Raw genomic sequence first — 25997 nt, forward strand, 5'->3', positions numbered from 1 at the left:
CAATGATCACTGTTATCACTGTTGCAGGACCAACAGCCATCTCACGGATATGATGTCACACATGCAACTTTACTCTTCAAATGGAGAGACACAATTAAACTACAGTGCCACCTGCAGGAAACCTGCTTGAGATAAAAGAAGTAAAGGTGACTTCACTGTGGAAATTTTGACTTATTAACTTCACCTGGCTCCACACATACACACACACCCACGCATGCACGCACTCACACACACACACACACACACACACACACACACACACACACACACACACACACACACACACACACACACACACACCCCACGCACGCACACACACACACACACACACAACACACACACACACACACACACACGCACGTTATGTCCACATATAAATCCATTCTGTGTTGCTTAGACTGTCATGAAAAGATCAGGTCAAAGAAATTGGATTTGGGCTTAGGAGGAAAACAAAGGATTGAGACATTCATACTCTTAAAAACTCAACCAGTTGATCTTTGAGAAAAAAAATGTTTATTGGAGTACATGGATATAGACATATGAAGCTGAGATGCTATCAAGGGACATTTTTTCTTGACATCTTAATAATGCAAACAACTATATAGATGCAGCCCCAACCCCACCAATTAAACCAGTTTCTAGTTGCAAGTTTTCCAGAGCTCCTCAATCATGTTTTTCTTTTCTCCTTTTTCATACATTCAAGCAAAAGAAAGAAATTAATTGCTGAGCCCAAAGTTATTCATACCCCATGGCAAATTTAGATTAAGTTTTACTTTTACCAACATGTTTCTACCTTACAGGAAGTAGTATCAATAATTCACAGCGACCCATTCGTAGAACGTCGTAGTGAATCCATGGAGGTGAGCTAAAGATTAAGGTGATGGCAATGAGGCCATCAAAACCTCGCAGACCTGGAGCTCAACCATAAGAGATCATCTTTCAAAATACCAAAATCTGGTCAGAAATTTGAAGCAGTGTTTGATTGCTGTAGTGACAGGATATTTCCCACTCACTGGGAAGAAAATACTTAATAGTTCAACAACCCATTTTCTTAAAATCTAAAAAACAACATATTTTTCAAATGATAGTTCTTTTGCATTATTTTATCGTTTGAGAGATACCCTTTGCTTGTTTTCCACCAGCCTGCTCTGTCCACTCCAGGGAGACTCCATTCACTCCTTTCTCCTCCAAACTGTCCTGGAGCTTGGGGGACAAAAATTTAGTCATTTTTAAATATTTCAACCAATATTTTAAGGACACCCGCTTATACTCTGTTCCCTAAGATATAAATACAGAGCATTTCAACCCGACCTTTTTTAGGATGTTTGCTTTCAGAGCGGGATTGTTCAGACCCACAGAATCTTCCGATTTGATCATCATCGTCACCCGTTTTACTTCTGGTGGTAGATGAGATGGGGAAAAAAACAGCTTTATTCAAAGATTATAATTCATTTGATTGAATACCATTTTCCTTATTGAATGCATAATTTTATGTCTCTGAAGGTCAGTAAAACACTCACCAGAGGGGAGGCTGTAGCAGACAAAAGGAAATCTTGTTTCACAGGACAAGAATATCCATTTCGCTGATCTCTTAGCAGACGTGGCACCACATATGATTCTCATTGAGCCAATGTCATTCCTAACATTATCAAAGCTGGTGAATTGAGAACTGCTACCATCAGACCAAGAAAACTTGTCATCTCTAAATAGACCAATCCATGCCGAGGTTTTATTTGTCAGTTTATTGATCTTCTCGTTTTCTGCATCGGTACTGATAGTGGCCAGGTCTGTGTAGCTCTCCCTGCAATACTTCTGGGCACTTATCCAGTCTTCTGGTTGATTAACAAAAACAAATTCTCGAGTCAGACGTGTTCCTGTACCGAGGAAGGATGGAGGACAGAAGTGGTTACAGTTTTGTACACTCAAAACTCACTCACATAATACTTTCAAACCTAAATGTCATGCTTATTATAATTACCCTTGTAACAAACAAATGGAAACTTGCGGATGCACTCTGAGTCCAACCATAACCCATTCTGGTTAATGGTTACACAGAACTGATTGGCTCCAATGAAATCAGGGTCATAATCTGAAACGTGCCATTTCCTGTAATCAGCCCCACTGCTGCTGAAGCCATCGGACCACTTCCAATTGACTTTGTTGTACAGACCAATCCTGACATCAGAGTCGTGACCGGCAGAATCGACTGTTCTCATCAGCTCATTATTTTCATCTTTGCTGTTAATAGAGGCCAGGTCTGTATATGTTTGTCTGCAGTAGGTTAGAGCTTCACTCCAAGTGGCTGACTGGTTGACAAAGTGGTACTGACGGCAGGTAGAGAGGCTGAGCCACCCTGCAGGAAAATATATTGCATTCTTGAAAATGAAATGTGCTCTGAAACTAGCAATCTAAATCTACTTCTTCCTCAATGAAAGAGTAAAGCAAACATAATCACATTAAAATATTTATCATTTACCTGTGAGAAGCAAGAGTCCCACCAAGATCCTCTCCATTATCAGGCATCTGTAGACTGAAAAAAACCCTGGAGCTCCCAGAATTAAAAGGTTCCTTTTTTGGTGTTTATGCAAATGTTTACCAGGAAATCCATTTTGCATTCTGACTAAAAATATGACATGAAAATAAAGTCTGAAAGTTGATAACAGTGTTTTCATTGAGTGGTGATGGATGGAAGAAGAAAACAGAACAACTCTTTTTGCATTTTTGACATTTCAAAATTTGGTTTATGGAAACAAGCTGATTTCGAAAGCACAGCCGTTTTTAATAAAGGTAAAATAAGGAGGTAAAATAAGGTGTTTATGTTGCCATGGGGGCAAACCATGAAAAAGAAGATGATAGAAAGTAGTTGGAGGAAGATAGCATGACATGTTTTGTTAATGACTTATCGTGTGAATAAACTTGTAACTATGTCATGGAAACAATTGCGAAATTGTGCTTTTTCGACATTTGCAGAATATTGAAAAAGATTTGTTCATATTTGTAATAGAAACACAATTGCTGCCTTTTTTTCTATGTTCTTTTTTTCTCATACTTACCAGTTTATTGTCTCTGCCTTTCCTCCTTTTTCTCCCATGTCCCCTCTTTAATTCCTAGCCTTTTCTGTCTCCCTTCTCTTTTCTTCTTCATCCATCCATTTTCTTACACCCTTATCACCGTTAGAAGGGATGCTGATGCCTATCTCCAGCTGTCAATGGGCGAGAGGTAGGATCATCTTGGACAGGTCACCAGTCCCTCGCAGGGCAACTTAGAGACAGACAGGACATGTAGAAGGAGAGCAGCAGGAGAAGCTACCAAACGCTGAAGAGAAGGAGAGCTGCCATCGATACAGTTACAGCCAGGCATGTTTTTATGTTACACATTGCAGTTTTAGCAAGTTGCTCAAAGTCTAAACTGGTATTGTTGTGCATTTAAGAAGTAAAGTTTGTCTTCGAGCAAATGCCCCTCAAAGTAATTTCAGCGCTGCCTGCTGGGAGGCGGTACCGCTAACCTAGATCCAAATAGACAACAAGTAAAACCTGACATCTGACAGAAAACTAAACATATGAAACAAAAAAATCCCACAACACTGACATCATGACAAAAATGTCCACAGAAAGAGATTTTCTTGCTTCTTTTCCCTGTTTTGGTGTTTCTTGAGTTTCAAAGTGTGTCCCATTGTTTTCCACAGGAGACTGCCTCAGGTTCAGGTTCGTCTGGTTCTTCTCTTCAGCTCCTCAGGAGATGCATCATGCAACTGTAATCTGCTCCAGCTCTCTCTGCAGATGTTTCTCCGTTTCATGCAGGCAGGCGATCTCCTTGGACATTTGTTCTTGGAGATTGTCCTTCTCGGCTCTCAGGTTTTCATTGAGATTTTGCTCTGGCCTGATTTTCTCCTCATAGAATAGCTGCATGTCTACCTGCAGCTTCATATTTTGATCAAAGCTCCTCATAGCAAGTCTTCACTTGGTCCAGCTCTTGTTGAAGGGCGTCATTTCTTTCTTTTTCTACCAGGATTTGTGACATAAATTCTCCCTTGCTGACGATGTGAGGCGGCATCAATTAATCGAGTTCCTGCTGCAGCAGCATTTTCTGCTTGCATTTGATATCACTGTGCACCTGGGAAGTCATAACAGGACGGCTGAGAGACTCTTGATTTGGAAAACTTTTCTTCTGTCCTTAGCTGTCACTGCATCTCCTTGAGTCTTATCTGTCTTACCGAACATCTTGCACTCTGAATTTCCAAAAGAGAGCCATGTCTCTGGATCTAAATGGGAGGTTGATGTTGTCCAGCTCTCCAATCCCACGGCTGGGATCTCGTCCAACCACTAAAGTGCAACCTTTCATATCACATGTTTGGCAAAACAATACTTGTTCAAATCAGCCTAGAAAAACAATCTCACTGTTCAGCTCTGAAAGCGCGTTGCGTACGTCTGAACTCTTCAGTAGAGTAGCAAGCAATGACAAGAATGTAGAAGTTTGCTACATACATACAGTGCTGATGACATCAGATGCATGACTCTAGTTGTGACATCGCAGAGTTTTCCTTCGTCTTTGGAATGATGATGGAAGTGTTTGAGAACTCTACCACACTGACCAACCAGACTCCTCTCCCATATTAAATTGGGCTGGATGAGGGTTTTGTTTACGTCGTTTAAGTTTCTGCTTACATGTGGTTTTGTTGATGTTGTTGCTTATTTAACAATTTTCTTTCTTGTAGTTTATTCCTTTGTATTGGTGTCCTTATGCAACAATTATAATTTGTGAATTTGGACTTGTTTCTGTATGTTTGTGTTTCTTTCTGTTTGTTGTTTGATCGTTTCGGGTTTTCTTCCTTCGTACTTGTCCACCTGCTTCTCCTCCCAGCTGTTCTCTGTCATCTCGTTCTCTCCTGCCTGCACTTTCACCCATCTGTTTCCACTTCTCTGCGATCATCTTCTCTGGTTGCTTCATTTCCACCACAGCCTCAGTATAGAGAGCTGACACCAGAAGTTGACACACACTGAAGGAGAAGACACGCCTTTTTCCTCACTGAAGTCAAATAAGGTAAAACGTCTCTTGGGTAGGTCAGTTAGATTAACCAAAAAGGATTTCTGTTTTACATTTGCCAGGTTTTACATGACATTCTTTTCTTGTCTTGGTGGTACTGTTAGCTACAGCAGCAAAATAGCCCAACAACATGATGCTGCCCGCCTTGTACCTAACAGTTGAAATGATGTTCCTGAACTGCTCCTGTTTCCTCCAAACATAGCGATGGTCGTCATTGCTGGACCGTTTGAGTTTCATCAAACCACAGGACATGCTCAAACTGCTTCCTGGCACGTTTAAGTTTCTTTGAAAGTAGCGTCTTCCTCCTTGCTGAGTAGCGTTTCAGGCCCTCTCGGTACAGGACATGTTTCACCATGGACAATGACACTCTTACAAGCCTCAGCCAGCATCTTCACAAGGTCTTTGGCTTTTGTTTTTGGGATTGATTCCCTAAACTAAGGAAGAGTAGAACAGCATAGAACCGAGCTCGTCCACATTTCAGACAACTCAGGCTATTGTCCTGACTTTATGTAAAATGAAATTAATCAACTACTTTCATTAATGTGCCCAAATGAAGAGCATGAACAAGATGGGAGACAGGAGGGACGTGCTGAGGGGATAAAGTGCAGTCTGAGACCAATGAAGGAGAGAAGGCAGGAGGCTGTAATACAAGCTGGCTCACTCTAGAGGGCGCTGTTGGCATTGGTAAAGTCAAGTAAAATCTGTGTTAGCTGTGACTTTACCACAGAAGAAATCTTAATTAAATAATAAGACAACTATATACATTACAAGAATATAATTTTGGCATTTTCATATTTTTTTTATTTAATAAAAATATTTATATTTTCATAACATGACAGTATAAAGTACATCCTGCACATACTGGCCCCAAACACACAAAAAATGTATTGCTTTGTCTGATAAATTATGTTTTTTTTTTTTTTTTTTTATTTCACAGCACATGGAAGTTGTGAATGAAAACATGGGAGGACCATGGACTCAAGTAAATGTAAAAGTGTTACATTTACTTGAGCAACTTCACAGGGGAAAAAAAAACTGACTTTTAGGAGAAGTTTTACTCTGTTGTGAAAAACATCATGTAATCTAAACCGATAGACCAAAAACGTGCAAGCATACAAGCAGCAAATCAGCCAACGCAAAGCAATCAGAGTTTACGTTTTTTATTCTTTTTTAGCATTAAAAAAGAGACACTTACCATCACAGACACCACAGTGAAAATATTGGGCCCCGAGTCTATACAGCATGTGTTTTAAAAACGGGAAGATTCATTGCTTATGATCTCAGAACACGCCCAGTGGTCATTCGATGTCCTGCGTCACCTAAATCTCTATTTCCTTGGAGATGGGAGTGAGAAGATGATTCAGTTTCTGTATCTGTTACAAATACAAAGGTTTTTGTGTGAAAGTATGAGAGTGTAATGTGTGTAGAAGCATGTGTGTATTTGACCTTGGTAAGCATCTCAACAACTTGTAATTCTGAGTTGTGTATGTTGTGCATTAGAAAGTATTGGTATTATGTTAACTTTGATGAGAAGTTTCCAATTGAAACAAAGAAATCCCTGTTCTTCAATATTATATTTATTTCAACCTGCATATCATCTCTAGATGTATTTAATTTCCTTTTGGAAAACTTTTCCATCAGGCTGTTTTGTCCACTTCAGGATGAATCCACGCACCCCGGTCTCTTGCAGTCGGTTCAGGAGCTGTAAGACAAAATTACAAGGCGTTGAAAAAGTAAAATTTTCAAAATTTTGGGATCAGGTTGGATTTTCCTCTAATCAGTTTGTAAAAAACAAACAAACAAAAAAAATAATAAAAAAATAAAACATGTTTACATTTACAGGTCAGATATTGCCTCATCTGAGGTGTAAAACTATTTTCATTCCAAACTTGCCATTGTCAGGATATTTTCCCTCAAAACAGGGTCATTCAGATCCACGGAGTTGTCGGTGCGAAGTCTTATCTTCACAGTCTGTTTCATTACTGATTTGAAATAAGAAATACAGCAATAGGTTGAGTGTCCATTTCAAAAACATGTTTATACAACTTAATAAATGAGTATAAAATGCATTGATATGTATGTAAGTTTCACTTTAGTAAATGAGCTGAACTTCTGTGTCACGTTTTCAAAAAAATTAGATCCTGGATAGAAGAGGCAGAAATTAGCTTCCTTTATTGGGGGGGCTGGTACTGGGCCTCACATTTAGGGTAAAAACCGCCTTCTATAAACTGAAAAGTCTTAGTTAAGATGATCAGGGCATTGATCAGTACGCCTCCTTGCAACCTGGAGACTTTCCAGGCGTGTCCCACCAGGAAGAGGAAACCATATTAAATTGCAAACCCCCGTATCAAGGAGTCAGTCCAAACTCAGAGAGAAAACATGGTATTTTAACTTAGTCATGCATTGCTGCTGCATATGTCAATTCAGATATAAGAAACAAATGATAAAGCCATTCACTTTATTACTGCATTGTAAATACATTCCTAATTACCCCTGGTTAGATCAAGATATTGAAACTGACTTGCAGAAAGTCCAAATGGAAAAAAACAACTCTGTTTTTGTCACTAAAAGCTGACCTGCATAATTTAGGTGAGTGATTAACTGATTAAATATAATGAATTTTCAAAGCATATAAATGGCATTTTTTAACTAGAAAGTATAAGACAGAACTCAGCATAGAGAGATAATTGTTCTTAAATGACTAAAATCTGGTCAAAACAAATCCTAATCATCCCCAATTCTTCCTCAAATTCTCCTTTCAGCTGAAAGAAAAGAAGAAAAACACTCACCAGGAGGGCCATAACAGACAAAAGGTAATTTTGTTTCACAGGGCAAAAACTTCCAATTTCCTGATCTTGCAGAAGATGTAACGCCACAAATGACTGTCTTCGAGCCAAGCGGATTCATAACAGAGTCCCAGCTGGTAAATTCGACGCTGCTCCCGTCAGACCAGTTAAAATTTGGATCTCTATATAAACCAATCCATGGATCGTAAGAACCAGGCAACTGGTTCTGAACACGCTTGTTGTCTGCGTCGTTTTTTATGGTAGCGAGGTCTATGAAGTTGTTTCTGCAGTACGTCTGAGCACTGGACCAGCTCGTTGGTAGATTCACAAACACAAATTCAGGGACCAACTGCGAGCCTGCAGTTAAAGGGAATAGAGGACAAAGGTGAGCAGAAGTTCTGCATTTCATAAAAAAGTTTTAAGAAGGATGTGTCATATATAATATTGTTAACCTTTGTAGCACACAAACGGGCGATTGTCTGAGCAACTAACATCAAGCCACTCTGCATAGTATGTGAACATCACGCAGAACTCAACGGAGTAGTGGAAAGTTGGTTCATATGTAGAAGTTCTCCACTGTCTGTAGTCGGCGCCGCTCCCCGTGAAGCCGTCGGACCATCTCCAGTCGATTTCATCGAAAAGACCGATCCAGATGTCAGTGCTGTGACCGGAGGACGAAAGAGTGCTCATGAATCGGTTCTTTTCTTCTGAGCTTAGAACGGATGCCAAGTCAGTGTGGGTCTTGTCTGCAGTAGGACTGAGCTTCAGTCCAATTCAGAGATTGATTGACAAAGTGGTAGACGGGCTGAAGACGGAGGCAGGAAGAGAGGATGAGCAGGTCTGGAACATAATAGAGATTTAATTGTTTTTCAACCTTCAGTGTTGCTTTGTTTAAAAGCATTTAATACCAGATTGGAAACATTACGTCACTGACCTGAGAGAACCAAGACTCCCAGCAAGATCCTGTCCATCGTGACGCAGCTCTGAGGACTGCAGTAGCCGAGTGTCTCTGGAAAGTGGTCTCTTGATACAAGAATATTTGTCTCATCAGTAGAACATGGTAGCTTTGTTGTCACGACTGACGATAGGTAAATGAAGTATTCTAATGTGCTGAGTAGATTTGCAAGGTTTGTAGGCTGCACAAGCAAATTGTTCTCCTTAAAAACAAACACAATTGTGAATGACAAATCAAGCTGTCTATGTGACACCGAGTGCCACTTTTATAGTTTCTGATATACATCTAACTACATTATGTAGCTGCTGGTATGTGGATTTACAAGTCAAATTTGATCAGACACACTACCCCCACTCAAAAGTTTGGGGTCACCAATAAAAATGTCCTTTGGTTGTTGAACTGCTAATTTGTTGAGATAATCTGAGGAAATATCACCTCAAACTGATCCCACTACAGCTAAACAGGGTCGAGATCCGGTGATTGTGCCGGCCTGTCCATTATAGACAGAATACCATCTGACTGCTTCTTCCCTAAATAGTTCTTGCATGTTTTGGAGCCAAGCTTTGGGTCATTGCTTTGTCACTGCGTTGTTCACAGGATAGTCAATATCTTTTTTAACCTGTACAAATCCCCCATTTCACCAGCACAAAAACGTCTTGTATTTCCTCCCCATGCTTAACAGATGGCATCATGCACTCATCTAGCCTCTCTTCATTTGTTCTGCATCTCACAAAATTTCTTCTTTGTGCTCCAAATGCATCAATTGCACAGTTGAGCATCTGGTTCTTCAGGTATTCAACTAGTGTCTATAACAACTTGTGTAAACATAACAGACAAGTGACAACACATTATCCTCTTTATCAATATAGATATGGAATGGAACAGGGAGGATTATTTTTATAATGAAAGAAGCTGTGGTCTAAAAAAAATGTAAAACTTATTTCAGTGGCTGTTTTATGCAAAGCCTGCAGCACACAGTAGGCAAATTTAATCAAGGGAGTTGTCAAACTGACAGTCTCGTGTGTGTTTTCTAGGCAAATGTCTTTTAAAAGAAGGCACCATACACAATTTTATTGACAGATTATCAATAGAACTAGAACATATCTATCTATCTATCTATCTATCTATCTATCTATCTATCTATCTATCTATCTATCTATCTATCTATCTATCTATCTATCTATCTCTCTCTCTCTCTCTCTCTCTCTCTCTCTCTCTCTCTCTATCTATCTATCTATCTATCTATCTATCTATCTATATATATATATATATATATATATATATATATATATATATATATGTAGGGTAGGGTTTTATGCAAAGCCTGCAGCACACCCTAACCCTATCTATCTATCTATCTATCTATCTATCTATCTATCTATCTATCTATCTATCTATCTATCTATCTATCTATCTATCTATCTATCTATCTATCTATCTATCTATCTCTATCTATCTATCTATCTATCTATCTCTCTCTCTCTCTCTCTCTCTCTCTCTCTCTCTCTCTCTCTCTCTCTATATATATATATATATATATATATATATATATATATATATATATATATATATATATATATATATATATAGAGAGAGAGAGAGAGAGAGAGAGAGAGAGAGAGAGAGAGAGAGAGAGATAGATATATATAGATATATATCTATATATCCAGTCTGGGTCCTTAGGCAAGACCCTTCAAGCTACTGCCTACCTCATACCATGAGAGATACTAAGTTGCGTAACATGCCGGCTCAGACGTCGCCCGGCCAAACAAGGTCTGCGTCAGGTGTTGGGGAACCAGAGCACCTTGATGACAAATGGGCTACTGGAACAAGACGGAAATGGGCGAGAGATGAAAATGTGGATCTGTTGGAATGCTACTACTCAAGTAACCCTAGTGAGAGAGGTTACATGCAAAGACTGGGAAGGAATGGTTACTTCGACATCCCCAGTCAACACTAAGCGCTAAACAACTAGTAGCTCAGTGTTCCAACATCCGCAAACGGCAACTGCTATCACAACTTGAGATTGACGAGATACAACACAAATGCTACGGCAAAAGGGAGGAACCCGGATGTCAGGACTGTGGGGACTTAACTACAAGTCCCCACCCAGTGAGGGGATACACGGCCCCAATGAGCGAAACAGAGCTGAACGAGACAGCTGCTGACCTGAGAGAGAGAATCATGACCCAATTACAACGGCTGAGTGAAGTACCATCAGAAAGTCTCATTGAGAATGTGAATGCAGCATTGAGAACGATCCCTACCAACACCATAACAGAAACCAATGAGCTGATCTACAACTCAGCATCAGTGATCCTTGAGATACTTGGCTATAAGAGCAACCATGAGACCCAATACCCACCATGGAAAAGACGGTTAGAGGCTAAAATCAAGGTAACAAGGAGGGAAGTGAGCCAACTGTCAGAGCTCCACAAGGATACAATGAAAAGACCAGTACCCAGAAAGTACAGGCAGATGCCCATACCTGAAGCACTCGAGACTGCCAAACAGAGGCTCCAAGCCTTGTCCAGCCGCCTAAAGAGATACACAAGGGAGAATGAATCCAGAAGGATTAACCGGCTCTTCTCCACTCAACCAGCTAAGGTGTACTCTCAATGGCAGGGTAACAATAACAACAGAGCAGACCCACCAAGGCTGGAGACGGAACAATACTGGAAAGGCATATGGGAAAGGGAGGCGTCCCACAACAGCAATGCACAGTGGCTGATCTCTCTACGAGAGGACCACAGCAACCTCCCTGAGCAAGCCCCGGTAACCATCACTGTGACAGATGTTCAAGAAAGAGTCTCAGGTATGAAAAACTGGACAGCACCAGGGCCTGACATGATCCATGCCTACTGGCTAAAGAAACTCACTGCTCTCCATGAGCGACTGGCAGCCCAAATGAACCAGCTGCTACAAAGTGGGACTCACCCTGAATGGTTAACTGAAGGGCGGACAATCCTAATCCAGAAGGATCCATCAAAGGGTCCAGTCCCACCCAACTACCGACCAATAACCTGCCTCTCCACAACCTGGAAGCTCATGTCAGGCATCATAGCGGCCAAGATAAGCAAACACATGGATAAACACATGAGCACGGCACAGAAGGGTATCGGTGTAAATACCAGAGGAGCCAAACACCAACTCCTCGTAGACCGCACAGTTGCCCGAGACTGCAAAACCCGACACACCAACCTGTGCATGGCTTGGATCGATTACAAGAAAGCCTATGACTCAATGCCGCATACTTGGATCATTGAATGCCTAGAGATGTATAACATCAACAGGATTCTGAGAGCCTTCATTGCAAACTCAATGAAGCTGTGGAAAACCACCCTTGAAGCCAACTGCAAACCACTTGCACAAGTGTCCATCAAATGTGGCATATACCAAGGAGATGCTCTGTCCCCGCTACTGTTCTGCATAGGCCTGAACCCCCTCAGCCAAATTATCAACAAGACTGGCTACGGATACAGACTCAAGAATGGGGCCAACATCAGTCACCTCCTCTACATGGATGACATCAAGCTGTATGCCAAGAGTGAGCGAGACATCGACTCACTGATCCACACCACCAGGATCTACAGCACTGACATTGGGATGTCATTCGGACTAGAGAAGTGTGGTCGGCTGATCACAAAGAGGGGGAAGGTGATCCACACAGAAGGAGTCTCACTCCCACAAGGAACAATAGCAGACATAGAGGACAGTTACAAGTACCTAGGTATACCACAAGCAAATGGCAACCTCGATGAGACCACAAGGAAAGGAGCCACAGCTAAATACCTCCAACGAATAAGGCAAGTCCTGAGAAGCCAGCTCAATGGCAAGAACAAAATCCGTGCGATAAACAGCTATGCCCTGCCAGTAATCAGATACCCTGCTGGAATAATCAGCTGGCCAAAGGAGGAGATAAAAGCCACAGATATTAAGACTAGAAAGCTACTAACCATGCATGGAGGGTTCCATCCCAAATCCAGCACCCTGACACTGTACACGAGCCGCAAGGACGGAGGCAGAGGACTAGTGAGTGTGAGAACCACTGTCCAGGATGAAACAACTAAGATCCATAAATACATCAGGGACAAAGCCTCAACAGACAATGTGCTCAGTGAATGTCTCAGACAACAGGGAACAGAGGTTGAGGTGCCAGAGATACCATCATGGGAGGACAAGCCCCTACATGGGATGTACCACCAGCAAATATCCCAAGTGGCTGATATCAGTAAATCCTACCAATGGCTGGAAAAAGCTGGACTCAAGGACAGCACAGAGGCCCTCATCCTGGCCGCCCAGGAACAGGCCCTAAACACCAGAGCAATAGAGGCCCAGATCTACCACACCAGACAAGACCCAAGGTGTAGGTTGTGCAAGGAGGCCCCTGAGACAGTCCAGCACATCACAGCAGGGTGCAAGATACTGGCAGGGAAAGCGTACATGGAGCGACATAACCAAGTGGCAGGCATAGTGTACAGAAACATCTGTGCAGAATATGGACTGGAAACCCCGAGATCAAAGTGGGAAACACCCCCAAAGGTGGTGGAGAACACCAGAGCTAAGATCCTGTGGGACTTCCAGATCCAGACAGACAAAATGGTAATGGCGAACCAACCAGACATTGTCGTAGTGGATAAACATCAGAGGAAAGCCGTTGTGGTAGATGTAGCAATACCAAGTGATTGCAACATCAGGAAAAAGGAGCACGAGAAACTGGAGAAATACCAGGGCCTCAGGGAAGAACTGGAGAGGGCCTGGAAGGTGAAGACCACAGTGGTGCCTGTGGTCATCGGGGCCCTCGGGGCAGTAACCCCCAAACTGGAGCAGTGGCTACAACAGATCCCAGGAACAACATCAGACATCTCAGTCCAGAAATGTGCAGTCCTTGGCACAGCCAAGATACTGCGCAGAACCCTCAAGCTCCCAGGCCTCTGGTAGAGGACCCGAGCTCAGAGGATAAGAACCACCCGCGGTGGGTGAGAAGGGAATTTTTTTTTTATGTATATATATATATATATATATATATATATATATATATATATATATATATATATATATATATATATATATATATATATATAGAGAGAGAGAGATAGAGATAGAGATAGAGATAGAGATAGAGATAGATAGATAGATAGATAGATAGATAGATAGATAGATAGATAGATAGATAGATAGATAGATAGATAGATAGATAGATAGATAGATAGATATAACTACTTTAATCAATGTGCCCAAATGAAGAGCATGAACAAGATGGGAGACAGGAGGGACGTGCTGAGGGGATAAAGTACAGTCTGAGACCAATGAAGGAGAGAAGGCAGGAGGCTGTAATACAAGCTGGCTCACTCTAGAGGGCGCTGTTGGCATTGGTAAAGTCAAGCAAAATCTGAGTTAGCAGTGACTTCACCACAGAAGAAATCTTAATTAAATAATAAGACAACTATATACATTACAAGAATATAATTTTGGCATTTACATATTTTTTTCATTTAATACAAATATTCATATTTTCACAATATGACAGTATAAAGTACATCCTGCACATACTGACCCCAAACACACAAAAAAAGGTATTGCTTTGTCTGATAAATTATGTTTTTTTTAATTTATTTTTTATTTCACAGCACATGAACAACAACAACAAAAACACATGTAAGCAGAAACTTAAACGACGTAAACAAAACCCTCATCCAGCCCAATTTAATATGGGAGAGGAGTCTGGTTGGTCAGTGTGGTAGAGTTCTCAAACACTTCCATCCTCATTCCAAAGACGAAGGAAAACTCTGCGATGTCACAACTAGAGTCATGTTTCTGATGTCATCAGCACTGTATGTCTGCAGCAAACTTCTACATTCTTGTCAGTGCTTGCTACACAACTGAAGAGTTCAGACGTACACAACGCACTTTCAGAGCCGAGCAGTGAGATTGTTTTTCGAGGCTGATTTGAACAAGTATTGCTTTTTTCATGAATGAAAACACGGGAGGAGCAGAGGTGGATACATTGTTATATTTACTTGAGCAACTTCAGGGGGAAAAAAACGGACTTTTAGGAGAAGTTTTTACTCCTAACCCTCCATTTTACTTGAGTAACTATATTGTAAACTATTGCTATTGTCTTTCTGGATACTCTACGCACTGTGAGTAATTTGACTGAATAGAGAACAAACATAATTCACCCCAAAATGCGCCACATACCGATGCAAACCTATAGCTTATGTTAAAGTGAGATTTCTTGGTTGTACTCCAGCTTTATGATATTTGGAGGTCAAGTGAAAATACAATAAACACAATTACTGTACTCTTCCCTTTTTAAACATGCACTGTATACACATAATCTACTGTAAGTTCTAGCTTTACATGTTTTACAGTGAAAAAATAGTAACAGAAAAGGGCTTCTTGGTTTTTTCATATTAGTTTTGTAAATACTAGAATTTTGTGTTCAAATGTAACATTGTTAGTCTTTCTGAAGACACTAACATTGTAAAGTATTGAATCTAATTGTACAATCAAATACGGTCAAGCAGTCAAAACTTGCCTCGCTGTTTTACGGAATATTTTTTTACTCTTACTTGAGTAATTTCTGTTTACATTTACTTGAGTACAACTATGCTAAAGAGGTGCTCCTCTTACTTGAGTACAATTTTTGTGAACTCTAACCACATGCTCCCTGAGTGATGTGGAGGCTTGAAACGCCACATTGACAAAGCTCTGCACATTTCAATGTGTGGAGGACGACGTGCTGGTAGAGGCAGCATGCAGCGGTCTTGTTCATACAGTATTTAAATGCATGCTGAAAATGAGCTAACATAAATGAATCTGGGATTGTATTTTGAATCTCATGGTTCCCTCAGGAAGACTCCTCCATCGCGTCGCTCCCTCCACTTCAGGGCGATTCCATTCACTCCACTCTGCTGCAGTCTGTCCTGGAGCTGGGACACACACACACACACGCACCCCCCCCCCCCCCCCCCCCCCACACACACACACACACGCATTTCAGGAAAAAAAAGTATTTTTTTCAAATCAAACATTCATTCTTATTTGAACTATGCAATGAAAAAAAAACCTGCTGAATTCAAATGCACTTCCTGGATTTGCATTTGTAAATCATCTTGCACAGCAATGTGTCACTTCGCTTGTCGGAGATGGACTGTAACACAAAATCCAAAATGCAATACACAAATGTGTGTGTAATGCATAGACATCATGTGTCCGACTTACCTTTGTCAGGATGTTTGCTTTCAGAACCGGGTCGTTTGGATCTACGGTCTTCTCCACATTCAGTCTCAGCTTCACTGCCTTTCTGAATACTGGTTAATCAAGAAGAGGAGATATTTAATGATCCTTCATATCACACAAGTTAGCTGCTGTTTTTTTTTTTGTGTGTGTGTAGTGCAGGTTTCAGACATGCTGTAAAATACTCACCGCTGTAGCAGACAAATGGCAATTTAGTTTCACAGGGCAAAAATTTCCATTTTCCCGATCGCCCAGAAGACGTAACGCCACATATGACTGGCATTGAGCCAAGTGGGTTTATGACAGAGTCCCAGTTCCTGAAGACGAAGTCGCTCCGGTCTGACCAATAAAAGTTTGGATCCCTGTACAGACCAATCCAGGCTGAAGACATTATTCTGTCAACCAGTATCTGGTTTTCCGCATCTGTTTTCACGGTTGCAAGGTCCACATAGTTCTCCCTGCAGAACCTCTGGGCGCTGGACCAGTTCCTTTGCTCGTTCTGCAGAGAAAATGTGGCCGATTCCTGTGTTCCTGCAGATCAGAGAGTGAAAAACGGGGAACAGGATTTTCAAGAATGTCTTTTTTCTTTAATATTATTATTATTATTATTATTATTATTATTATTATTATTATTATTATTATTATTATTATTATTATTATTATTATTATTATTATTATTATTCTAAAAGCCGTCATTACAGCTCCTTACCGCTGTAACAAATAAACGGAAGGTTCAGCGCACAATCCTCATCCCACCAGTTTCCGGCGCTCCCGGATCTCACGCAGAATTGCGCGGCGCTGTGAAACTCCGGTTCATTCAGGTCACTTCTCCAGTGCCTGTAGCCAGCCCCGGTCCCGGTGTAGGCATCGGACCACTTCCAGTGGATCTCGCTGGACAGACCGATCCAGACGTCAGAGCTGTATCCGGCGGACTGGAGCGTGTTCACAAGCAGGTCCAGTTCCTCGGAGTTCTCCACGGTTGCCAGGTCTGCGTGCGCCTGTCTGCAGTAGGCCTGCGCTGCGCTCCAAGTCAAAGACTGACTGAAAAAGCGGTAATGACGGGTCAGACCGGAGGAGAGGATGAGAGAATCTGAAAGATGAAAATCACACAATCCATTTTGTGATCTGGCCTTGAATCGAAACATTTGTTTAAACAAATACAAATCACTCACTTGCGAGAAAAAACACTCCTAATAAAATCCCTTTCATCGTGATTCTCCTCTGCAGCAGACACCTGCTGTCACGAATGCACGTTGTGTGATGACTAAACAGGCTTTTGAGTCTTAGAAAACGTGTCTTAAGGCTTTAGATGCAAATCATTTGGCAAATGTTTCTGCTGAACACACGGCACAGGTTTGTCTGCTGTGTTTCCCAGGCAAATGTGTCGCCTGGAGAAACACCTGCTGTGTGAGCGCATAGCTGCACGTGTGACACGAACGTCCTGCAAGCTCCACTTTGTGTTGAAACAAGCAAATCGTGTTGTCCCCAGATCAACCTTCCAGACCGCTCAAGTCTCCTGGTTCTGGTTCTGCTCTGCATCCACAGAACCAGAAAAACCAAACATTCGGCTTCTAAGCTCCTCAAATCTGGAACAAAATTCCAGAAAACTGCAAAACTGCTGAAACACTGACTTCCACCTCTTCAGAATTACATCTGATTAATAAGAACTATGTATGATGGTGATTATTGCTGAAATGTACTTTAAAAATTTCACTTGACTTGACCATTGCTAACTGTTCAATGCATATCTATTAAAACTAAATAATAAAAATTTTCTTAAACAATTAACCAAAGTTTTTCAGAAGCTCCTACCAGTCACTTAAATTATTTTCAAAACTGTTGAATCATTGTTTTAAGTTATGGTCCAGATTCAGGGCTAAACATTTCACTTCATTCCATCCATGTCCATCCAATTCCATGTATGCAATTGCAATATTGCTTAATAATATACCCTTAAAGCAAGGATTTAATTGACCAGTAGACCTGAATGCCATGTATTGTCTGATAAACTTGATGTTTCTAATAGAAGAACCAAAATTCATCACAGAGGACCAACAGGTTAACGCAGCTAACAAAACCGAAGAAAAAAATGATTTTTTTGAAATCATGAAAGGTTTCAGCCTTTTTAGGGATCATTTAGGGAGATAATGTTCTCCTTGAATGACCTTGTGCAAGTGTTGTTGCATAACACCACTTTCAAATAGAGAACAGAGTGTGGCTTTGCAATTGTAATACCACTCCCAGGCTTCCCAAACAACTATTTTACATCTGAAAAACAAACAAACTTTGTCAGACGTTTGAGCACCTTTTGCATGGGACCATGCAAAAGGTGCCATGCAAAAGGTGCCATGCCAACCAGTGAAGGTCAATCAATCAAATGTATTTGTTATTTCAGCAGCAAGGCAGTTCAAAGTGCTGCACATCATTAGAAACTTACGTTTTAGTTCACATCAGTAGAGTTGGGCATTTCAGAAATCTTTACAAAAGATATTTAATGTTTCTTAAAGTTTTCTCATTGTGATTAAAGATTTGTAATTTTGTATTTTTTTTTTACTATGAATGTTGGCTGTTTTTCTAACTGGGTTATTACCCAACAATCCTCTGAGGATAAAGTTTCTTTCCAAACTACATTTTGAAATAAACAATTGGGACTTACAATTTTTATTAACTTTATTAACTGTGTTTCTGAGATTTACTAAGACGACTAGAAGAATGGAAATGATTCATTCTTGTGACATGTAAGCTCTGAATGACTAGACCTTGGTACAAGTTAGGGAACTTATGGCATCTTTCCATCAAGATTGCAAAGGACCAACCAGGAATCAGGACTGCTGTATACAAGAAGCTCATCATCTCCTTCTGGCTGATGATTTAACCTGTGAGTTAAAGGACTAACTCACACCCCAAACCCACAAGTGTTTATGATGTGAGCCGCCTGCAAGTTTCACTTATAGCCTTTTTGTTAAACACACTAAGTCGGTTGTCACCTGCCAAATATTGTTGTGTTCTTTTTTTTTAGCCCTTGTGTTAGATAAGAACAACTGTTTTTTTTACTTTTTCACTTTGAACTGATGACTGTAGGACCTGCTTTGTTTCTTTGATGTGGCACCACAGACTTTTGTCTGATTGTGGTTGTTGTGTTACGGTCTCTTCCGGGTCATAATCAGACACCTTCTGTAACCGCAGAGCATCATGCATGTTTCATCCCCAAAAGTACCGTCTGACCAAGGCGCCAAGTCTACCAAGGCAGAGCCTTTGTGATAAGCTCACACAGTTAGGCTCAAAGAATTATTTCAGTGCAACTAAGTGAGCATTATCAGATGCTTACCGGCAGAGGGCAATCGTCTACTTTGCCATATCGTCCAGTTAGTCACAGTGACGATTTGTTTACTTCACCTCGCAACACTTGAATGTTGTCGTGACACAAGATAAAAAGGTTTGCAGAAGCGAGCTTACAAGAAGCACAGAGACAGGACATGAATATGGCCACTTCAATCAAAGACTGCTGTGTGCTGCTCAAGACAGGAACATCAACCTACAGATGTTTTGCTCTTTGTTCAAGTCCTTGTAACGTTCATTACACAGGCTTTAACGGGTACATGTTTCCTTGAAATTCAGCCCTTTGCCTTCTGTAGAACAGTAAAGTTTTTCAGATCTACAACACGAAAACTGCTGTAGCTTCTGGGTTGCTGCTCTGGTCCAGGCTGTTTTACGTCAACTTCAGCTCCACTGGTTTTGTCAGCCCTGCTACTCAACTGTCCTGACGTGTCTTTGTGGTCATAGCTTTGATTGCGTGTCTTCATGTGGCTTCACAGTGAGACCTCCACCCTGTCTCTTCTTAACAGGCATGGAGGGCTTAAGACCGGTCACGACCTGGTTTTTTTCTGGTCTCAGATTGTTAGGTCAACATGAGTGATCACAGCTGAGCTGCATCCCACCGTCTGGGAAACACTGCAACGTTGGTTATTGCTAGTGACCACGAAATCGGGTTGCATGTGAACAACAACAGAGGGCAATAATATGTTTCAACAAACCTCCAAGGCCTTTATGTAACATCTGAAATTAGATCATAGGTGGACTGTGCTTGTTTTTCCAAATTGAATACATCGAAGCATGTTGTAAGATAAGTTCAAGAATTGTTTCTGACTGGACTCTAAATGAAAGGGGTTGTAGCCTTGACGTTACTTCATCTGCTTGAGAAATGAAAAGATATCTAAACTGCAAGCAGCAAAATGCCTCCAACACGGGCCCCAAAGAGGTCTTGCTTTTCAATGCAGCAGCCCACAGGAAACTTATCTCCTCAAAACTGACCTGAATTTTCTGCTTTGAAGCCCGAGTCACAGCAGCACAAAACTCAAGTGGGGCCACAAAGCGGTAGCCCTTCGTGCTTCTGACCTATTTTGATTTCTTAGAAGAGTGTCGCTGTTGCCGTTCTCGCTTACAGTGAGTAACTTGGGTGAAAACCACAACAGTTAATTTATTTACTCTGTCAATGTTAGAAGTAAATCTCACTTGGGCATATATCTCAAATAACCAAGCATTTCAAACATAGTAAAAATAAAGTATTAACATAAAAAAAAATCAGTGAAAACACAAAGATTGGGTAGATAAAAAGCAGAGACAGGAGATTTAAGTGTATGGAACCTCGACATCCATGAGGATGACCTTCATTATCAAGGACGAGACAGGCAAGGAATATATTACCGTATTTTCTGGACTAAAAGTCGCACTAGCTATAAAATGCATAACAAAGCAGGAAAATATATATGCAAGTCACTCTGGAGTACAAGTCGCATTTTTGAGGGAAATTTATTTGATAAAATCCAACACCAAGAACAAACATGTCATCTTGAAAGGCAATAAAAATAGAATAGAGGCAAAACAGGCTGAATAGTTGTACAGTATGCTAACAAACTGAGAACCTGCCTGGTATGTTAGCATAACATATTAAGAGTTATTCAGATAACTACAGCATAAATAACATGCTAACAAGTTTACCAAACCATCCGTGTCTCTCCAAGTCACTAAATCGAATGAAATCTTCATCTTCGGTGTTGCTTTTAAAAGACGTCGCTAACTCCGAAGGTAGAAGAACACAGGCCTGGAGCGCCCTCTTGCGGTTTAGTGTGAAAATAACATGTGATATGATATAATAACGTGTTAATAATTTCACACATAAGTCGCTCCAGAGTATAAGTCGCACCTCCGGCCAAACTATGAAAAAAAAAAAAAACTGCGAATTATAGTCTGGAAAATACGGTGATAAGAGAAGTGCCAAAGAGGCGCACCATTTCATGGTTTTGAGTTCTGAGCAAGACCTTACAGACAGTAAAAGCAATCAAGACTTTACATACCTTCTACTGCACTGTGCTGATTATGTGTTCCCAAAATATACCAGACTCAGAGCTTTTTAAAACATGCCACAGGAGAGATATGTTTAAAAAAATGATTATGTAAAGATGTATGGAAATAAAACTTCATCCAAAATGTAATAAACTACGGAGAAAAAAATTCTAACAACTGAATCATATGGAAACAGAGCAGATTTAATAATTGTGTAAATCCTGCGAGGGAGAGGTACAAGTAAGGATCTCAGTGTGTCTTTTTGATGTGTTTGGTCCAAAGAGTTTATAGGGAGAAGAACAGGAAGTCGTTGCCTTTCTTTCCACCATCAGAGAGCGTTCTGTCATCAACTGAAGTGTCAGTTTTCAATCAAATGAACTACAGGAAGTCACATTTGGGCTCCTTTTTTCTTTCTTCTCTGTTCTGAACACTTTGAACTCAACAATCACTTTACAAAGAAGCAAAATTGCACTTTTGTCCCCCCTTTTCCATCCATCTGAGCAACCATGGTAATAAGAGTGGGCCCTCAAATCGCCAACACAACTGAATATTCCTTATGAATGACAGTAGATTTTAACTTCCTTATAAAGAAACGAGCAGCACATTATGTAGGTTTTTCGGTTTGTACTTCATTAGATCTAAAACCCTGATATGCATGATAAAAATAATAGTTATGTAAAACTTAAAAGTAAGTTGATCACAGTCCCAAAAGTTTCAATCATATTAGAAACTATAAGAATAAGTATTTTTTAAATTAGCTGGATGATGCCGTCCCGCTGTTACATTCTTTGGATGTTTCTTGAAGCCTCACTGCATGATGGACCCCAGAGAGGAGAGGAGATTTATTTTTTAAATATTGTAAATATGAAGCATTGCTTATCTCTGCTTGCCCAGTGTGAAACCATTTCCTGTGAAGAAGTCTGAAATGGGTTGTTTTAAACTTTACCTTTACCCATATATTTTTGCATATTGTCAGAAATAGCCTAGAAGGTGTTTGAAGGGTTTGACAATGTATTACGGCAGATATTAGGGTAAAGCGGTCGGTACATATTTGTTATGGCAAGGTTTTCATTTAGAGGAGTGGGAGTTGTTACAAAGACAAAGTAATCTTTTTCATATTTGCATTTGTTTAAGCCTGTTTTTTTTCCCAATACCAAAATCCCAATAAAAATCTATGAAAGTGTGTAGTTGTAGCTGGAATAAATAATATGAAAACTTTAATTGACTGTTTCCTGTTCACTGTAGCCTATTTACACAATATAACTAGTGTTTTCACGGGGCCATTGTTTGAGTGGAATGACACAGAAACAACGTGGCTGTGAAGTTGACCGTGGACATGTGACCAGGTTTGTGAAACACGGGACGTTGCGTCAACTCTCCTTAGCCAATCAAATACCGTACATCTATGAAAACCGAAAAATGGGTCGAGGTTCTTCTTAATCAGAGCAGCAATCTGAACACCATGATATGCAAACGCCTTGTCGCCTGTCTGATGTTCTTGTTCCTGGGGACAATGGGTGAGTCTATGCACAGGTTCCACATTTTGACGCGTTGTACCAAGCTGCCGTATGTTTAACATGTCTGGGTTTTTTTCAACCACAGCTCAGACAAAGACCCAAAAAATCTTATCTGTTCGCCAAGACAAACACTTCATGTTCGCTAAAGCGGGAGACAACTTGACCCTGCAGTGCTTCTACGAAAACGTTGTGGACGCACGGTTCTACTGGTACAAGCAGAACCTGGGACAGAAGCCCAGGCTGGTCTCCACCTATTACAAGTATGAGGCGAACGCCACTTTCCATGATGAATTCAGAAACAATCCACGCTTTCAGCTGGAGACCGCCAAAGGCAAAAATCACTTGAAGATAAGAAATCTGAGGATTTCAGACTCTGCGGTTTACTTCTGTGCAAGCAGCTACCTGTACAGGCTGGATTTCGCTGAAGGCACAATGGTGTATGTAGAACAAACAGGTTCTCAGCTGCAGACTTCAGTTTATCAGTCGGGGTCAGAGACCGTCCGGCCCGGAGGCTCTGTGACTCTGAACTGCACTGTACAGACTGGGACCTGTGGCGGGGAGCACAGCGTTTACTGGTTTAAAAACTCTGAGCACTCTGAGCCGGGACTCATTCACAGCAAGGGGGGTGAGAACAAACTGTGCGACAACAAAACCAGCGCGCGGACACACAGCTGTGTGTACAAGCTGCCGATTGGCAAACTGGACGCCTCTCATGCTGGAACCTACTACTGCGCGGTGGCCTCCTGTGGACACATTCTGTTTGGAAAAGGGACAAAGCTGGACTTAATAGGTGAGCAGCTGCAATGCAAACCAAACCAAAAACACACGTTAACTATTTTAACTTAAACAGAAAGTTTATGTTGCTGCGTTTCTGCAGATACCAACAACTTGGAGACTTATTTATGGGCCGGAGCCTTTTCTTTCACGTCCCTCCTGAGTGTTTCACTGGCTGTCTCACTGTGTGTGATTAAGAAAAGGAGCTTCAAATGTTCAAGTAACAGATTTATTTTTTCAACACTTTTACAGCTTTAAATTCACAGTCATGCATACAATGTAGTAAAAATCAACATTTGACTCATGGTGGATTTGCTCTGGTTTTGCTTTCTTCCTCCACGTTTATTTGCTTGAGATTATGTCGTTTGTTGCAACACTGAACAAAGACAGCATGAGGAAATCCAAAATGTATTCTCCAAACTATGATTTCACTCAACTTAATTTGATCCGCTTGTTTGAAAACCCTCCAAAACATACAAATTCACATAGTTCTTAAGAAAGAAATGAATAAAAATTTATTCTCGGTGATTTAAATGACTTATGAGAAACTCTTGATATCAGTTGTCGACATGGCTTTCTGTCATGCCTTCCGGAGGAAAGTAATTTGCAAACTGCTTTTTGTACTTTGTTACCTTACTTTTATTTAAAACATAACTGAACGTATTTGTTTAGGATTAGGGCACCAGAAAAAAAAAAAATAATAAATTGTGACTTTTCCCCCTTAAATTCAGACTCTAAATTCTGACTTTAATTTCAGAATTTTGATCTTTTTTCTCCAAAGACTAAAGTCAGGTTGTTTTTTTCAGTGGCACTAATTCCCTTCCATATAATATGTAAATAAATAAATAAATTTTAAAAATGAACAAGAAATACAAAATAAATACATAAATATCTGAACTTCTGCTTTTACCTGCAGAGGCTGAAAAAGGATCACTCAATAATCCAGATGTGAAGGTGAGCGATTTGTTTTTTCATCAGTTCTTTTCTATTTACTGAAAGAACTGATGCATAACAGTTACTGCATCTTTTTCCTCTGTGTAACATTTTTAACAAACCTTTTGCTTTCCAGGATGATTACAATGCACAAAAGGCTCATTATGCTGCTTTTTTTGCGCTGCACAATAGACCACGAAGGAGAAAGGATCCCATCTGGACTGAATGTGTGTACTACAGGATTTAATAGTAGAATGGAACTGGAATTTAAAAAAAAATAAAATACAGTCAAGAGAAGAATTACTCGGAAGCCTTGACAGATTTTGTTCCGACCAGATTTAACATCTGCACTTTGAAATGACTCAGCCAGGATCTCAACTCTGTGGAGTGAGTTCTAATTATTGAAGGATTCTTTCTACTTTCATTCCTTCAGGTCTTCAAAAAAGGCTCAGTTTACCAAATGACTCACACAAAGAAACTGTTGCTTAATGCCATGAAATTGGGCCTCTGTCTCTTTAAGAACGCCTGTTCTTTCCGAAACGCAGCCTTAAGGAAGTCGTCACAACGTCGCTCCCTTTTTAACCCTTCAACTGCTTTGCACTGAGAAGTGATGTCATTACAAAATGCTGTAATGCTCAGAAACATCCAGTCACCAATGAGTTTGGCTCCTTTTATGAACGCAACATAAAAGTTTTGGTTGAATAAAAATTGTTATAAAACAATTTTATCATTTCAGTAAATGTGCTTATCATTCCATGAATTCTGAGTCTATTAATTCTTGTTTTTGATGTATTTTTTTTATCAACATTGAGCTTGAATGTGTCTGTTATTACATAGACATTATAAAATTGCCATAGCTGACTTTTATGTTGCTTGTGAATAATTTCTGTAACTTTTATCATTTTTAAGACGCCAGGAGCTTTTGTCTGCTTTTCTTCTACATTAAAGTTTAACAGTATCAAATGTGTTGTGTTTATTTCACTGAATGTCTGTGACACAGTTTGCTATCAATTTCTGTCAGTTATCTGTTGTAATAAACCACATTCAAGCAGGTCAGATGTATTTTTATTGAGTTGATATATTTTTGCAACCTGAATCGATATCACCGTTTTTAAAAAAAAGAAAAGACTGAAAGTATACCTGGATGAACCACATAAGCTAAAAATAAATACTTGTTATGCTTATGCATGTAAAGTTTATTGATCTGAATAAATAAGAAACGTGTCGAGGTTTTGTTCCAATTATTTTTGGCAGTCTTCACCATGACAACAAACATTTTAAATAAACTGATTTACTTCATTAATCTTGTATTTGGTATGTAATACATTTTGTGATCATTTTTTTAGGTAACTTTTGTTGTGAATTTGTGCGACACGAACAAATTGACAACTCAATTTGCACAGA

The 25997-nt window shown here is 40.3% G+C and overlaps 2 protein-coding genes across 2 annotated transcripts; one reads left to right on the forward strand and one right to left on the reverse strand.

Moving 5' to 3' along the window:
• Window positions 1-498: 498 nt before the first annotated feature.
• Window positions 499-17260, reverse strand: LOC129378292 (uncharacterized). The gene is made up of 13 exons (XM_055058599.1): window positions 17199-17260; window positions 16736-17116; window positions 16216-16557; window positions 16012-16100; window positions 15631-15719; window positions 8282-8490; window positions 8043-8186; window positions 4837-4973; window positions 2477-2720; window positions 1979-2353; window positions 1521-1874; window positions 1312-1397; window positions 499-1203 (listed from the first exon to the last, which is right to left on the reverse strand). The coding sequence occupies exons 1-13, from the start codon at window positions 17233-17235 to the stop codon at window positions 1099-1101; spliced, it is 2592 nt and encodes an 863-aa protein (XP_054914574.1). The 5' UTR covers window positions 17236-17260; the 3' UTR covers window positions 499-1098.
• A 5566-nt stretch (window positions 17261-22826) lies between these two features.
• On the forward strand, window positions 22827-25896 carry LOC129378202 (immunoglobulin kappa light chain-like). Its single transcript, XM_055058500.1, has 5 exons — window positions 22827-22886; window positions 22972-23676; window positions 23764-23880; window positions 24577-24614; window positions 24730-25896. Exons 1-5 carry the CDS (start codon window positions 22832-22834, stop codon window positions 24838-24840), a joined length of 1026 nt encoding a protein of 341 aa, XP_054914475.1. The 5' UTR covers window positions 22827-22831; the 3' UTR covers window positions 24841-25896.
• The last annotated feature ends 101 nt before the right edge of the window (window positions 25897-25997 follow it).

Source organism: Poeciliopsis prolifica, unplaced genomic scaffold (genome assembly GCF_027474105.1).
Source record: "Poeciliopsis prolifica strain line A6 unplaced genomic scaffold, Auburn_PproV2 SCAFFOLD051, whole genome shotgun sequence".
Classification (NCBI taxonomy): domain Eukaryota; kingdom Metazoa; phylum Chordata; class Actinopteri; order Cyprinodontiformes; family Poeciliidae; genus Poeciliopsis; species Poeciliopsis prolifica.

Excerpts from the sequence above, each read along its gene's own strand:
- LOC129378292 (XM_055058599.1), bottom strand. The coding sequence starts at position 17,235 with ATGAAAGGGATTTTATTAGGAGTGTTTTTTCTCGCAA. Across the intron at positions 17,117-17,198 it reads AGGAGTGTTTTTTCTCGCAA|ATTCTCTCATCCTCTCCTCC; the intron begins GTGAGTGATTTG and ends TTCATCTTTCAG. Across the intron at positions 2,721-4,836 it reads GAGGAGAAGCAGGTGGACAA|AATGCAAAAAGAGTTGTTCT; the intron begins GTACGAAGGAAG and ends TGAAATGTCAAA.
- LOC129378202 (XM_055058500.1), top strand. The coding sequence starts at position 22,832 with ATGATATGCAAACGCCTTGTCGCCTGTCTGATGTTCTTGTTCCTGGGG. Across the intron at positions 22,887-22,971 it reads CTTGTTCCTGGGGACAATGG|CTCAGACAAAGACCCAAAAA; the intron begins GTGAGTCTATGC and ends TTTCAACCACAG. Across the intron at positions 23,881-24,576 it reads AAGGAGCTTCAAATGTTCAA|AGGCTGAAAAAGGATCACTC; the intron begins GTAACAGATTTA and ends TTTTACCTGCAG.